Below are 17265 nucleotides of genomic sequence, written 5' to 3' on the forward strand. Positions count from 1 at the left end.
AAAAATAAATTCAAAAAGGAAAAAAAGAAAAAAGGTGCTGTAATTTCTATTGGTAGGTACCCTGCTCTCTATTATGATACAGACTGTCTCTGAGAAAGACCAATGTGAGAAAGCGGAATTACTACTTGGAAAATGATAAAAATTACATAAAGCAAGTTCTGCATATCTAAGTCTACTACACAGTTCCTTGGAAGAACATGTAATCATTTAAAAGTATGCATAATAGTTTTAAAGCAGTGGAATTATTTTTACTATGAATTATTCATCTCCTGTACTCATCATGTAAAGCAGTGGTGACTTCTTTTATCAAGAAAGTACTTTTTATTGACACTAAGAACAACATTTAATTGAACCTCTTTTCCCAATTATCGTCAGAAAAGGGTTTACACTTGTACTTCGGAAAAATGTTTTAGGAAGATTTATCAGAGCTGCAAAAAAAGTTGTCCATGAACTAATGGAATTATACTATCTTTGAATTCTCTCCACTAGAACTTAGAATGGTCACTAATTCCTTTCTTTGCTCTTTTAGTGTTTGCAAAGGGGTTCACTAAAGCCTGAATTGATATAATTATTGGCTTGGATTGTTAGAGATTTAGGCCAGATGGCTATGGGTTTCTAAAGTCCCAGTTGCTTGTGTTAGCTTTTCTAGTTTGCCTATAGGGTTTGGGGATCAGCAATTTAAAAGGGCTGCAAACTTGTAAAACAGTATTATTCATGGGGGCAGAATGTTCATCAGCGTGACCCAGTACTAAATACATTCATTATGGGCATTTCTATTCTGCACAATTTGCCACACGGTGCTAGTTTGTGGAAGGGGAAAAAAGAGACAATGGCTTATAAAATGCTTTTGAATGCTTAAAAAGAAGGAGAGTTCACACTGAGCCTCCTCTGCTTTCTTTTTCAGCAAAAACCTTCTTAGTGACTTTGGCTGAGCTCTGCTGAGAGTAAGTAAATTGGGAAAATAAGAGATTTACTCTTTACCTTTTTAGATATGCCATGGGGGGAACATAAGAGAGGCAGAAGAGCAATAAAGAGTGATGGTATCTTTATGGGCAATGCTAATAAACAAATGGACAAAATTAGCAGAAAAACAAAGAGAAATATAGCAAGCCTGTGGATATAATGATAAAAGATTATATAAAAAGGAAGTAGAAGTCACATAAATCGATACATTTGAAATGAGAAGAATGCATCAGCTTACATGTCCTGACTCAGCCTGAAGCTCACACATGGATCTGGTTTGCAAACATTTCTGGTTTGCACAAATACATGCGCGACTCAGATTTAAGATTACGTTTTTGTGTGCAAATGTGTGGGAATGTAGTTTTCTGCAACAGAGAGGGGAGGAATTTTTCATTCTCCAAACAATTTGTCTTGTGGCTTCTTTTCTTTTAAAATACTTGGCATGTAGAAGGTGTGCTTAGCACAGACTGTCACGGTGCAGAATGAAATGCTATTTCAAATAGGATGAAAAAGATCATCAAATAAACAAGAACAGCAAATAAAAAAGCTCAGAGACAATCGCACACATGAACACACAAAGGAACGGGGCTCAGGCAGAGGCAACTGCGCTGAGGGCAGAGATGCTGCGAGAGGCAGCCAGGGAAGGACCGGAGAATGCAAAATGTTCCTGAATTGGGAAGGAGGACAGTTTTCACGGAGTGGAGGAGCTCTCGCAGGGCTCCGGGCAGGAGCACATATACTGGAAGCACGCACGTTGTAGGAGAGCAGCAAGAACACGCTCTTGCGGAACGGATAGCGAGACGTCACCCCCAGCTCTTTTACTAAGCAAACCTACTCAAATGCTCACAGCGAGTTAAACAAGGGGTAACCCAAAAGTATGTAAATATGGAGCGCGATCGCATTTCTCGTGGCAAGAAGGGGAGGAATTAAAACCACAAAACCCTGCTTGAAACTGCCATGAAAATTCGGAGGGTGGGGAGGAGAGACGTTGATTTAAAGTTTCCCATTAGTCATTTGTACCCCCAACCCCCATCTTTGGCGGCAAGCGGGCGCTGCCCGAGAGGCCGCCAGCGCTCCCGGCCCCCCCCCGCCCCGGCGCGCCGCGCTGCGCTGCGGGCCCCCTCCCCTTCCCTCCCCTCCCTTCCTCTCGCCTCCCCGGCTGATTGGCTGCACTGGGCTCAGCACAGGCCAGGAAAAACCTTTGTCTGGGGACTTGGAGTGAAGTTGCGGAGGATTTTAGGCTAGAGCCGGCGAGGGAGTGCGTTCAGTCCGACGGAGAGTGCGGAGAAGGACGGGAGGACGGGCTGCAGAGCCATCCCGCCAGCTCCCGGCGGTCCCTGGATGCTGACGGCGGGAGAAGAGGACGCTGCCCCGGAGCATCTCAGCTTGGAAGAGGAGCGCTGAGTCAAATGAGAAAGCGTGGATTGCTTAGAGATTGTATCTGGATGTCGGGGCACGGTGTGTATGAAAAAAGCAAAAAGTTTTCTGATCTGTAAGTTACTAATACTTGGCTGGCTAGAAAAGGCGTTTTCAAGCTGAAAAGGACCAGATGTGCTTTGGATTTAAGGTACCGAAGGAAGGCAAAATAATTCCTTTTTAACTTATTGGGGGAAATTAATTGCAAAAACTTACAGATGTATCGAATCGGCGGTAAAATGCACTTTCTATTCATTTTTGCACTGATCATAATATCTTGTAATAATGCTGTGCTGGGAAAGAATTTGAAGTACAGGATTTATGAGGAGCAGAGGGTTGGATCAGTAATTGCAAGACTATCGGAGGATGTTGCTGATGTTTTATTAAAAATGCCTAACCCTTCCTCAGTTCGGTTTCGAGCCATGCAGAGGGGAAATTCTGCCTTGCTTGTAGTCCGTGAGGATAATGGAGAAATCAGCATAGGAGCTAAAATTGATCGTGAGCAGTTGTGCCAGAAAAACTTAAACTGCTCCATAGAGTTTGATGTGATCACTCTCCCCACTGAACATCTGCAGCTTTTCCATGTTGAAGTTGAAGTGCTGGATATTAATGACAACTCTCCACAGTTTTCCAGAGCTCTTATCCCTATTGAGTTATCAGAGAGTGCAGCTGTAGGAACACGGATCCCTTTGGACAGTGCTTTTGATCCAGATGTGGGAGACAACTCCCTTTACACTTACTCCCTTTCAGCAAATGATTTTTTTAGCATTGATGTGAGAACCAGGACTGATGGTGCTAAGTATGCAGAGCTGATTGTGGTTAGAGAGCTGGATCGCGAGTTGAAATCGACTTACGAACTCCAACTCACTGCCTCTGACAAAGGGGTGCCTCAGAGATCTGGGTCATCCCTCTTGAAAATCAGTATTTCTGATTCCAATGACAACAGCCCTGTGTTTGAGCAGCAGTCATATATTATCCAGCTGTTGGAAAACTCTCCTATTGGGACTTTGCTCATAGACCTCAATGCTACTGATCCAGATGAGGGCGCCAATGGGAAGGTCGTGTACTCCTTTAGCAGTCATGTGTCTGCCAAAATTATAGAAACTTTTAGGATAGACGCAGAAAAAGGTCACCTGACCCTGCTGAAACAAGTGGACTATGAAGTAACCAAATCCTATGAAATTGATGCTCAGGCTCAGGATATGGGGCCAAATTCTATTCCAGCTCACTGCAAAATTATAATTAAAGTTGTGGATGTGAATGACAACAAGCCAGAAATCAACTTAAATCTGATGTCCACAGAGAGAGAAGAGGTAGCTTACATTTCTGAGGGGTCACCTGTGGACACCTTTGTTGCCCTGGTCAGAGTGCAAGATAAGGACTCTGGTGTGAATGGAGAGATCATTTGTAAGCTCCATGGGCATGGCCACTTTAAACTTCAAAAGACTTACGAAAATAACTATTTAATCCTGACTAATGCCACTCTAGATAGGGAAAAGAGATCCGAATACATCTTGACTGTAATAGCAGAGGACAAGGGAACACCAAGTCTTTCCACAGTGAAACACTTTACTGTCCAAATCAGTGATGAAAATGACAACCCACCCCGTTTCCAGACAAACAGATATGAAGTTGTTATCTTGGAAAATAACTCTCCGGGAGCATACATCACATCAGTCACAGCCACAGACCCAGATCTAGGTGACAATGGGCAGGTGACATACACTATTTTGGAGAACTCTGTTTTGGGAAGTTCTGTAACCACCTATGTGACCATCGATCCCTCCAACGGGGCAATCTATGCCCTGCGAACCTTTGATCATGAAGAAGTAAATCAAATTGCCTTTGTGGTCCAAGCTAGGGATGGAGGGAGCCAGCAGCTCATTAGCAACACCACAGTTGTACTCACCATCATTGATGAAAATGACAACGCTCCTGTCATCGTGGGGCCGGTGCTACGCAACAGCACAGCAGAAATATCAATCCCTAAAGATGCTGAAATTGGCTTTCTTGTCACCAGGATAAGGGCTACAGACAGAGACTCTGGTATGAACTCTGAACTCAGCTGCTCTATAGCAGCTGACAAGGAAAACAGCATTTTTGTGATGGATCCCCAAACTTGTGACATCTCTATCAATGTGAGTGTTGCATCAGTTGCAGCAAAACAATGGGAGTTTTTGGTGATAGTCCAGGATAAAGGGAGCCCTCAGCTTAGTACTAAAGCTCTTCTGAAATGTACCATTTTGGAGCATGTTTATTCATTCTCAAGCACTGAAGCTACTATGGTAAGCCAACCCTCCCTGGACATCTCCATGATAACAATTATATCCTTAGGATCAATATGTGCTGTGTTATTGGTTATAATGGTTATCTTTGCTACGAGGTGCAATCGAGAGAAAAAGGACACCAGGTCTTACAACTGTCGCGTGGCCGAATCAACCTACCAGCACCATCCAAAACGCCCCTCCAGACAGATACACAAAGGGGACATTACACTGGTGCCGACAGTTAATGGCACTCTACCCATCAGATCTCATCACAGAGCTTCGCCATCATCGTCCCCGGCCCTGGAGAGGGGTCAAATGAGCAGCCGGCAGAGCCACCACAGCCACCAATCACTGAACAGCCTGGTGACCATCTCCTCGAACCATGTGCCTGAAAATTTCTCCCTGGAACTCACCCATGCTACACCGCCTGTTGAGGTAAGGTCCAGACCTTGGTTTTGCACATCCATTTATGCAGCCTCTCATTTGGAAGCATACACACACCCCTGTGTGCAGTCTGTGAGAGCAAGAGGCAGACAGGTCTATGCCTCATGGATTTCTCTTCAATATCTCAGCTTTTCAATTTTACTCCAATATCAACAGATTCCATTATCCTGAGAAGCAGTGTTAATCTATTGTTAATAGCATTATTACTTAGTTCTTCCCTGTAAGGTCAAAACAATGGAGTGGAACATAGTGTTTCGCACTGGTTAACTGTTCACTCTTTCTTCCTTGCCTTCCCTCTCCCTACTCTCTGTACAGCTCCATCTGAGAAAGAGTGCCTGAGTATTTATATTCAGAAACAATCCAGGAAACTCTTTTTACTAATGGGGTGCAGAACTAAAACATTCTGACACAGTTTGAGTACAGCTGCAGTAACACATTATCACCGTGTCTCAAACTTTGAGAGTCCCTCAGTTTTTACTGCAAATGTTGGGTCATGGCTTAAATAAATGAGAGCTGTGTCCTGGTAGCTCTTTACATATAAAGCAAGGCTTTAAATGTTTTCATGTTTTAAATTAGGATCCTGGAATGGTGAAGGCTTGATTCTAATATATTAAACCAAAACAAAACACCTCGGTTTAATTGCTTGTTTTACTTGTTGCGGAATTAATTATTATGAGTTCAGAGGCTAATGAACAGCAGTGAACTTCCTCATTTTACAGAGTCTTCAGATGTTTCTTGTGTCAGACACTACTATTGTACTGCATTATGTATGTGCAGGAATTTGATTTAATTAAATCTTAAAGGACAAAAAAATAAACCACAAACAAATCTGAGAAGCAAATTAGTGGTTTTATGGCGAGGAGCTTGAGCTTTCATTTCAAGGAATCATTCTTTTCACCTTTTCTTTAGCAGGTTTCTCAGCTTCTCTCGATGCTTCACCAAGGCCAGTATCAACCAAGGCCAAATTTTCGAGGAAACAAATATTCCAGAAGCTACAGGTAAGAATCCAGATTGTTCTGCTGCCTATGAATGTACACGGATCAGAAAATACAGACATGCATTTTTAAACAGAAAGTGGACTATAACATACTTGAGATAATGTAATTTCCACAATTTGCTTCACAGATATGCCCTACAAGATATGGATAAATTCAGCTTGAAAGACAGTGGCCGGGGTGATAGTGAAGCTGGAGACAGTGATTATGATTTGGGAAGAGAGTCTCCAATTGACAGACTTCTTGGGGAAGGATTCAGTGACCTTTTCCTTACAGATGGGAGAATTCCTGCAGGTAAGAGCACAATGGAAGCTGAGCAGTTTATTTACAGTTCTGCCTGGCTGTCACTTTGATGAAACTACTACTGAGAAAGCAAAAGTTCTTTAGATTTCAAGTCCTATGTTTCCTTCCTTTTTTACTTTGCTTCATGATAAATGCTAAGTTGAAGCCTTTATGTATCTACTAAAATGAAAGGTCAGACAAAACTTGCAAATCTACCCAGAGCAATGCCTACTTTTTTTGTCACTCACATAATAAGCTGGCTCTGGATTTTTCCTAAAAGTATGATCTGCAAGTCCTTTGACTTTAAATGACTGGGTGGATGTTTTTGCAAAGACAGGCAGTTGTGATTTGTTAAAAATAAAGTGAATTATAATTTGGGAGATAGGTTTTCCACAGTGGATTTGATCCATATGATACAAACTTTAACCATTTAGAAATTGAGTGTGAAAGTGAACTAGAAATATGGATGGAAAAGAAAGAAAAGTGTTTTTCCCACTGAAAAATGAACTTGAGTAGCAAGGGAATGTTCTAAATATTTCCCAGATTTTAAATCTTGCAACCCTAATTTCTGGAAGCAAGAGCTTAAGAGGTACAGTTCAGGGACAGAGGGAAGAAAAGAAAAAAAAAAATCAGAAAAGGGTGAATGGCAGTAGGAGAAACACATATATACATATTCATGTGTATGAAGTATGAAGTATTGCTTTTAAATTTTTGCCTGAATAAAAGTTGAATAAAAGGTCATGGGAATTCATGCTTAGTACAGATAGAAGAACTTTGTAATTGCTTTAATAATTATACAGCCCTTGGTTGTACCCTAGATCTTGTTCTTACTTCAGATCATACTTAGTTTTCTCTGTATAACTACAGGGCCAGATAATTTCAGTAGGGTTCACTGAACCAAGTTTATAAATTTAACAAGTTTATTAAAGTAATTTTATAAATGGAGTCCCTTTGCCTTGAAGGGTGGTGCAACACATGACCTTCCTAAAGCCACCCCCATGTATTAATCAGGGTTTTTATGCTAGACAAGACAGAACGCCAAAAGTTCAAATTGGTTTTCTTATACATTTTAACTTTAAAATTTTCTGTGCATATTTTGCTCCAGTCTAGGTCTTGTATTACATATCCAGCCATTCACCTGCCTTCTCAAATGTGCTCAAAACCAGAGGCCTTGAAGAGTTACTCTGTTTTCAGAATCTTTAATCTACATCTGGACTTCTAAAATATTTTTATCCTCATCCATCTTAACTCCTACTGCTTATTCCTCTGCCAGCTAGCGTAAGGCATGTCTCATTCTCTTCTATGCTTTAGCAAAGGGAGGGATCTACTGGAGCTCTCAGTTGGCCTGGGGAACTTACAGTGCAATGGTGTTTGCACTGGCATATAGCTCTGCTGCTGCCAAGGAAGAGTGGTCCCTTTACAGTGGACAAGTGGGAGCTGCCAGCAGACAGGAATGGTTGTCCTCTTAGCTGTCTGAAATGCCTGTGACCCATTTTCAGCTCTTACAATTCCCTCTCTAAACAGGATTTCCAAAAATGCCAGGCTAATTAAATTCAAAGTGCAGGAAACTCCTCTCAGTGCAGATGGAACTGGGTTGGGCTATCAAGATTGATATTTAGTCTCACCCAGATGTCAATTTACTGCTATGCGTGGCATTAATCCTTCAGATAAGTCTGTTGAACCTGTTCAGACGAGACCTGAATTGATCCCAATATATGAAAAGAAAACTTCCTGAAGATTTCCTGTTCTCAATTCTGAAAGGTTTCTGCATTGTCAGTCTGGACACAGGCAAAATGCTGTGGGAAGGTCCTTTCAGTTTGTCTATTTAAGGTGGAACAAGAAAGGAATGGAGTCAGTCCCTCAAAACTCCACAAATTACCTTATCAGAAAGTCCCATAATTGTTCTTCAAAGACTTGTTTCTTTTTCTTTTTAAATCTTAACCATCAAGCTTTAAATTCTGGAAAAGAAAAAAAAAGAAAAAAGGGGAAAAAAAAGTTGTCGTGCATCTGGACATTTTTAAATTTATTGCAGATTTAAGGACAGATTGTGTCACCATTTAGTTACTTCAGAGTTTCTTTTGATCTTATGTTCAGGTGTCATAATTTATTATTTTAAACCAAAACTATTCCTGATAACAATGTCTGTGAAACTGACACTAGACAAACTTGGCTAGTAATGAAATGCTAGACCACTGAAAGTATCTAATGTACTTAAAGGAGTCTTAAATGAGTCTTCTTAATTAGAATTGTAATCCTCACCTTCTGGGATGACTTGAGAACTGGTCATGGATCACTTAGGTGTCTTTTGACAGTTCTAACTCTTGGGCATTTTCTGTAAAACATCATATATGAGAACAAACACTTGCAGGCATTTCAGTCACTTGTATCAAAACTTCAGCCACTGATATATTCTATTTTGCTTTGTTTGTTTGAAACTTCCTGGATCAGCAGTTATTTTGCAATAGATTGTGCAATATCCAGGCTGCTATCTGAGCTTGTAATCTCGAAGAAATTTGTACTTTTGCATCCATGACATGGAGAAAGTTTATCCTCATAGGAATGGAAAGGCCATTAGGAAAACAAACAATATGATAGGCTGTGTAAAGTGCAAAAATAAATAGTGCTAACAGTATGAGAGTAGGACTTTATAAATCACTAGTACATCTTAAACTGAAATACTCTGTTCAGTTCTGCCTACACTACTACAAAAAGATTTTTGATAAACAGAGTGGATCCAGAGCCAGATGGGAAATGTATTGAGGGAAGAAGGAAAACTTCCAGGGCATGATTGCAAACATTTCTTATGCAGTCAGCATATACTGAGAAAGAACAAGAAACTGTATTCTGTGCAGGATAATATTGCCATTTAAGTGATTAGGGCAGGAGTTTCTTATGGTGAAAATATGCATAATGCGTCCATCATTTCTGAAAGCTGTCTTTCAACGTTGGTGACTCAAACCCATTAGGGTCCCAGCAGCACCCAGATCTTCTGCAAATCTAGCAGGCACACAGACACCTACCCTGAGGTGAGACTTTGTGTCCTATGATCAGTTCATTTTGGAGTGGAAAATTCAGCATCTCTCCTGGCACATCCCTCTCTGCAAGTGTGTCAAATTGAGCTTTGCCTGTCTCTGCTTCCAGGAGCCATGCCCTGACCTCTTGGAATGTTTGCAAGGGACTCTTGCAGTGCCCCTTCGGTGGGCCAGTTTGGACCAGTGCAGCACTCAGGGTTGCAGTCCTTTGCCCCATCTTATTGCTTCTGCCTGAGAGACATCAATAAACCAAGAATCTGAGAGAGCAGCTCTATTGTCTTCTGCTCCTCAGCCCTCATGGCTGACCTGGATAACCATCCAGTGGGTTAGAGCCCCCCTTATACCAAGGCCTGAGCCAGCATGGGCCAGTAACCTGAGCTACAGAGCTGCAAGTGCACCTGAGAGTATAAATCCAGTATAAACACCAGAGTCACACAGGCTGAGAATTAGACCCTAGGTATTCTGATAGTGGATTAAAATTTAACTGATTTAGTTCAAAAGGTAATATGGCAGTGAATCACCTTGAGTTCTACATACACGTCATTGTCATAAAAAAGGAGTTTAATGGAAAAGGAGATTCTTCTGCATGTTATTATTATTTGCTCTTTATTTCCCCTGTCCATTTAGTCCCATTTGACTGCTCTGATATGCCTCACTAGTTGCATGTAGAAGACTTCTCTAAAACTCAAGTGAGTGCTTGGAGGTAGAAATTTCTTCCTTTATTTTATATTTTTTAATGAGCTAGAACTGTACTAGGGCTTGTGTGGCTTCAAGCCACAAGTGCTTGTTTTTCCACCTGAAATTTACATATTTATCTTCAGCCTTAGTTAAGAGATTGCATTACTGTCTTACATGAACTGCATTGGTTGTTTTCATTCTTTGCAATGGAGGTACGAGACCATTTGTATTTGCCCCCTTCCTGCACACAGAAGGTGAAACCAAACACCAGATTTGAACATCTCTGGGAGAGTTCAGTCCTGGTGACAGGAATCCCTGTGAGTGCAGGTGCTATGTACAGCAGGAGGGGCTGCTCACTCTCCTCGTGTTTCTCTTGCAGCCATGCGTCTGTGCACGGAGGAATGCAGGGTCCTGGGCCACTCTGACCAGTGCTGGATGCCACCGCTTCCCTCTCCCTCCTCTGACTACAGAAGCAACATGTTCATCCCTGGGGAGGAGTTACAGTCACCCCAGCAGCACCTGCAGCAGCAGCATCATCAGGGCCTCGAGGAGGATGCCCAGGCAGCTGACACCGGTGAGAAGAAGAGCTTTTCAACATTTGGGAAGGACTGCCAGAGTGAGGAGGAATCAGGGGACACCTGCACCTCCTCCCTCCTCTCTGAAATGAGCAGTGTCTTCCAGCGCCTACTGCCTCCCTCGTTGGATGCCTACATGGAGTGCAATGAGATGGATCGCTCCAACTCACTGGAGCGCAGGAAGGGACATCTGCCAACCAAGACTGTAAATTATCCATCGGGGGTGGCAGCCTGGGCAGCCAGCACACATTTCCAAAACCCTGCTAACAATGGGCCCGCTCTGGGGACTCACTTGGGCGCGCAGCCTTCATCCAAATGGCTACCAGCTATGGAGGAGATCCCAGAAAATTATGAAGAAGATGATTTTGACAATGTGCTCAACCACCTCAGTGATGGCAAACATGAACTCATGGATGCCAGTGAGCTGGTGGCAGAAATTAACAAGCTGCTGCAAGATGTCCGGCAGAACTAATTATTTCAAAAGCCTATTTTTCCATATTTATGGAAAACTCAAAGGGATTAAAACAAAAAAAAAAAAAAGAGGAAAAAATAGACTGAGGAGAACTGGCATTGCCAACTAGTTGCATTTATCATAAATGTGTCTGTGTATGTTGAATATTAAAATACCTTATTTTCATATGTACACAATGCAAGTGTGATTATCTGTATTTTAAAAATACATTTGTACCTTATATTTATGTGTAATTTAATAAATAAATTTTATTTTTGTACACCCACAGCAAGCATGTTTTCCTAAATGTGTATCGATGGTACCACCCTTGTCAAATTTAGAGCATTCTTGCCACACAGGCATGTTTAAAAACAAAAAAAAAAAGAAAAAAGAAGGATATTGTTTCTTTCAAGTATTATTATTTCTTTCAAGTATTCCAAATACAAATTCAAAACACTGAACAAGTTATGCAAATGTTAGTTTCAGTAAATGATCCAACACCTTTTTTTGCAATGTTTTATTCTTATAATAAAGACTTGTAACTCCCACAAAACCTAAAATGTCCTTTTTTATTTTGATGCTTTTGGTCTATAGAATAATTAATTAATGGATTATTGCAGGCTGAGGTCTTCCTGTCTTTGGCACATAAGTGTTTTCTCCAGTGAACAAATCATGGAATTCAGTGATGGGTCGTCCACTGTGATCTCTGCAAGAAAATGTAGATTTGTTGTGCTGTTGTTACACTGCAGACAGTTGAAGTCAGTGGTGTATACTTGAAAGACAGCAATAAAACTGGCTTTTCTGACCTCAAGCTGAATTCTGAATTTATGCAAATACAAAAATTGCAATGAACTGATTTATCTTTGTAAATGACACCAAAATAAAAGGAATGTTGCATATGCCAGAAAAACAGCTTTATTTTGCCTCTGCACAGCAGCTACATTTTTATATTAGCTGTATTGCTTGTTGTAAGTGTGCCTGTCCTTTATTTGCAAATTAGTACAGAAATGTTTGAACTTCCTAGAACAGGGCAAGCCTGCAGGTACATTCGCTCTGGCTGCATCCCATCCTTCCATAGTGGGGCTTCTCTCTGTCTTGAAGCTCAGCGAAAAGTCATTTATATTTGGTTCCATTGCTACAGTGGGGGTGATGTAGCTAATAGTTCTCAGATAAAAGTCAATGCCATCCTTTTGATTCCTTTTTTCAAAACTATTTTTTGTCAGCCTGTGATACACGAGGAGATCTTTGTAGTAGTAAACAAATGGATTTTACAGTTGGGAAACATGGGTGGGTTTTGAACCCCCAGTGCTCATTTCAGGAGTGTTAAGACCTGTTAAGTGTAAAAACCTGTAATTTTGGCAGTTATGCTGATGTATATTTTATAAGATATATATTTTTACCAGAACTGTGAAAAACTTTGAATAATCCAAGTCAACCTGGGCATAAAACTGATACATTTGTTTTGGAGAACTGCACTTGTAAAATATATTTTTTTATGCTAGATACAAAAAATCCTGCTTAATGTTACCCAAAAAAGCAAGAATTTTGTTGTATGCATAAGCTTCATTTCTTTGTATGCATGGAAACTCTTCTCCGTACTGGTTTCACTTACTGCTTTCTCCTTCTCCTTACTGTGCTGTAGATGGGACATTTGAAGATGTGTAGGCATTTGTTGACACCTGAACAATGGAGAGATTTTCATCTTCTTTACACAGCAGGAACTCATGCTATGCTTTATTGGGTAGAAGTACCACGACCTCACGTTGGGGTGTTAGTTAGAGTACCTTTGAATGCCAGCAGGACTTGAGTCTCATTGAGCTGCTGTCTGTTATGGAGAGGAAGAAATTGTAATACCGCATTAGATATTTGACACCTCTTCCCTGTTTTTACCCTTCATTCCTACTAATAGGCATTAGTGGTCCCACAAGCCTCACCTGGGTCCCATTCTCTCACTCCAGGGGCTCAGACAGGCAGGCAGCTTGTTCTGTGAGTGTTTGTCCTCTTTGGCTCTCAGGGTCAACCCAGGACTGATTTTATAGCTATGCCTCCAACTCATATCCAGCTGCTGCTGACAGGAGTCCTTGGATCCTTATCCTGGTTTATCACCTTGGCATGCTGAGGGCTGTCAATGGATCCTTTTGCCAGCACCTCACAACCCACTGCATCCAGGTTCTGTAGCGTTGCACTTTGTCCGTGTGGGTACTGCTCAATCTGGGGTTGCTGTCAGCTTCTTGTCTTCTTCATGCTTTAAAACAGCAAGATCAGGCTGACACTGAAGCCAGAATGCTTCCTAAAGTTGACAGATGAAGTCCTAGAAAAAGGTAAGTCTTAAAGTTCACAAGGGCATAACTTCCTCCTCCATAATTAGGTTGTTTCTGTCTTATCTCAACCCTCCCCTTGCAGTTTCGCTCTTCTTCAGTGTCCAATTTTAGCCTTGTTCTCCAAGTTCCCTCACCCTAACCTCATGTTAATTCCTCTTGGCTTTCTCACTCCATTTCCCTTAAAATCTGACCCATACACTAATCCTGCACAGCCCATAGATAGGCGTATAGAGTATATCGTATCTGAATAACCCTGCCCATGACTGAATTTTCCAGTTTCTATCTCTTTAGTTGGATCTAGCCAGCATATCCCTCAAATTCTCTCTTGTCCTAACTTTTTGATGTGTACTTGTTAATTACAATGTGACTGTAAGCTCCACTGGATTCCTGAATTCCTCTACACGCAATATCTTTTTTGGGCATCTGTACAGCATGGAAAGGGCTGACCTGCATGGCTAAACCTCCCCACTTCTGACTTTTCACAGAAGTGTGAGGGTCAGGAAAGCAGTTCTGAAGACAGAACTCATGCCTGCCTGGTTATTTGATTCCAGCCTGGGCGCACATAGTGTGTGAAGTGTACAGGAGGACTGGTGGTTACGATAAAAACATACAAGGTGGTAGTTTGAGAACAGTTATTAAACTTTTAGATTGTTTTTCTGTTGACCTGGATAAAACATTGCTGTCTGTTACAAAATCAGCAGCAGAATACGAAACTACCTCCACAAGTTGCAAAGTTTCCTCCATAAATAAATGCAGATAGCTTTCGCATAATCTCTAGAGGAGGAAATATTAGATATTCAGACTCAGACTACTTTCTGTCTACAAGCTTGCAGGGCAGCCTGGTAAGCTTCATTTTCACAGTCATATCATCCACTAGGGATTACCAACCTGTTTTAAATTTAAAACCCTTTAATCAGTTTATGCCTGCTGGCCTGTGTCACAAGGATAGTCTCAATGTTTTAGAGAGCCATTGTTTGCAGAGAGGACTTTCTAGAAAAAGGAGATTGCAATGAATTCCTCTGGTAGCAATAGGCATCCAAATATCATAAAACACATAAGGTTTTCCTAGAGGGTACTTCTGTACCAACACACAATAGTAATATTTTGTATGTACATTGCTGACAGAATCCTATAATAGAAAGAGACCAGTTTCCAGGAGCAAGAATGTTTAGTTCTTTGTTTGAAGAAAGTTTGATTTGTATTTATTATTGATAGGAAGCTTATTAAAAGATCTGTAGTAATAGCAGTAAATGAGAGAAAAATCTGTCTTAACACTGCTTGTTTTAGAGTTCCTCTTTTTCTCAGGCTTCCTTTTTAAATGACAGAAATTATATAATATTGATATACGTGTATGTACACAATATAAAAACCCCAGCACCAAATCTCTTTTGTGTAAAGAACAGGGAAAACTGATAGTATGCATATTAAACAAAATAGATAATAAATCTGGATTTGCCGCATTTTGACAACTAATAGAGAGTTAGGCACTGTTGGTGTGGTTTAAGCACCAAACATGAGGATTATTGTCCTGCCCAAAACACCAGTTCCTACTACTTCTCTAAATGCTGACTAGTTTTATCATTCTTGGTGGTATAATAACAGAAAAGGTTGTGAAAATCATCAAATGGTAATTACCAAAATACTGGTTATATCTGTAAGTGTTCAAGGCCTGGTTGGGTGGGCTTTGGGCTGAGTAGTCTAGTGGAAGGTGTCCTTCACCATGGTAGGGGACTGAAACAAGATCATCTTTAAGGTCAAACCCAAACAATTCCATGGGCTAGTGGTTCTGGCATTCCTTCTATATATGGAAATACTGAGACTTTTGAGCAAATACAAAGTTTATTAATGGATGCTCAGCAATTGCTTTTCTGCATGCTCATGTAAGTTTTTTATATTCACTTCTGAAATGGTTACATTAAAAAATGTACTGAAATAATGATCAGAGTTGCTTGACCACTTATTTGTGTTTAAGCATTTCTGTCACTGCTGCATCACACTTTGCTATCAAGTGCCCCTTAGGAAAAACACATGTGGCTGTCAACAATGTCTTTGCTGCACTCTTATCTTCGTTTGGAAGACAGGTGTCTGCTAGAGAGGGCAGCAGCTTTCCTTGGAATGGAAAATGCAAACCCCCTCCCTCTGAATTACTATGATTTTGAAATCAGGGTGTTCTCAGGCAGAGGTCGGGGATAGGAATAACAGTTCTTTACTAGTGTGTATACAAGGCAAACAAACAATAACTACAGCATTAACAACAAAACAGAACCAGGGACCCCGTGACAGCTTTCTCGGCTGAGACAGGAAGGGATGGAGGAGAGGCTTTGCTTCACAAACTCCCTTGGGCAGTCAGTCCCGGTGCTCCTGCAGGGGTCTGAGGAACAGCCAGCTGGAATGGCAGGAATGAGCAGAGATCCAGGGCTGGTTGATGAGGTGTATCAGCAGCGCCGTGGTGGTGGCTGGCACTGCCACACGTCCTGGCAGGGCAGGAGATGCGAGGTCCAACAAAAGAAAGGACACCTAACCCCCAACAATTCTTTACCCTGGTTCCATTTATAGTTGCTATGTCTAAGAACAGCAATAGAAATCCAACAAAGGCATCACAAAATATTTAACACTTACAGTTTCCTTTTTTAATGCAATATTTGAATTCACAGAAAATACCTAGAAGTTTAATTTCTTTCTCTGCACCTGCAGAGGATTTCAGTTTCCCAAGATTAGAAGACTTGGGAGCCTCCATTTTTTTAGCATTAGGTTACCATAGCATCTGACCTAGGAGACTACAGTACACATGTGTTTTCTTTCTATAATGCAGGCAGACACATTTTCAGGCACAATTTTTCTCCTTTCAGTATCCCAGGGTCAAACTCTGCCTGCACACAAAACTTGGCCGGCAACATTTTCTGCAATGCAGTTTATATAAATAATAATAATAAAGTGATAATATAATTACTTCAATCAATAAAAATATTCATAATTAAGAACCCTGCTGTATTTTGCATCTTCAGAGCTGTAAATCATAAATGACTGACGACTTGTAAAAAATAATATTCTGGGATCAAGTAACCTGTTACTGAAAAAAGCCTCTCTGAAGAGACACATAGGAACAATTTAAACCATACAGTAAAAACTATTTCCAGCAAAGTTGATAAATAATACTTTGTTTAATTAAAACTCAGTGGAGACCCTGGAAAAACTGGGTAATAATTGAAGCTGAAATCTGACCAGTGCACACATTCTCTACCCCCTTGCCCAAGGATCAGTGTGCACAATCAGGAAGCACAATGAGAAATCAGTCCACAGAGTTTTTACAGCAAATATGGACATGGATAGCCTTGAATATTTCTTTTGTACTAAACTATTTTCCTGGTTTGAGAAACAGTTGTCTGTCGAGGAAGGTGGGAACCTTCTTGCAATGGAAAATATGACCCCCTTCCCTACAAATTGTAACTTTGAAGTTACAGGACATTCGGATGAAGATGGGAAAAAGCAACAACAGTTTTTTTACTAGAGTAGATATAATAAGGCAAACAACAACAACAGCAGTACAACAAACAGAGCAGAACCAGAAACCCAACCGCAGCCTTCTCTGGGCTGTCAGGCACTTTCCCCTTCGGTGCAGTTCTGGGCACAGCCAGCAGGGGCGCTGGTGGCTCCCGGCCAGGCGCAATGATTCCCCCACGCCGGCAGGGGGCGCTGTGGCGCGAGCTCAGCAGCCTCACCTCTGGCAATGGCGGTTCAGGCGACAAGGAAAGAGAGGAGGTGGCTCCTTTCCAAAACTCGTGGGGAGCAGCTGGTCTCAGTGCACTCCACGTGGTGAGCTGGACTGTAGCAGTGCTCTCAG

General features: G+C 41.3%; 1 protein-coding gene across 2 annotated transcripts; it reads left to right on the forward strand.

The window, feature by feature from the left end:
* Window positions 1-2181: 2181 nt before the first annotated feature.
* On the forward strand, window positions 2182-11391 carry PCDH18 (protocadherin 18). 2 transcript variants are annotated; one of them, XM_005525548.3, is made up of 4 exons: window positions 2182-5081; window positions 6000-6088; window positions 6216-6379; window positions 10457-11391. In XM_005525548.3, exons 1-4 carry the CDS (start codon window positions 2598-2600, stop codon window positions 11122-11124), a joined length of 3405 nt encoding a protein of 1134 aa, XP_005525605.2. In that variant the 5' UTR covers window positions 2182-2597; the 3' UTR covers window positions 11125-11391. The 2 variants fall into 2 exon arrangements, with proteins under 2 accessions (XP_005525605.2, XP_005525604.2); XM_005525547.3 differs by having other exon boundaries at window positions 6003-6088.
* Window positions 11392-17265: the final 5874 nt, after the last annotated feature.

This window comes from Pseudopodoces humilis, chromosome 6 (genome assembly GCF_049639895.1).
Source record: "Pseudopodoces humilis isolate 2021_Gansu_Grassland_sample_001 chromosome 6, ASM4963989v1, whole genome shotgun sequence".
Lineage (NCBI taxonomy): Eukaryota > Metazoa > Chordata > Aves > Passeriformes > Paridae > Pseudopodoces > Pseudopodoces humilis.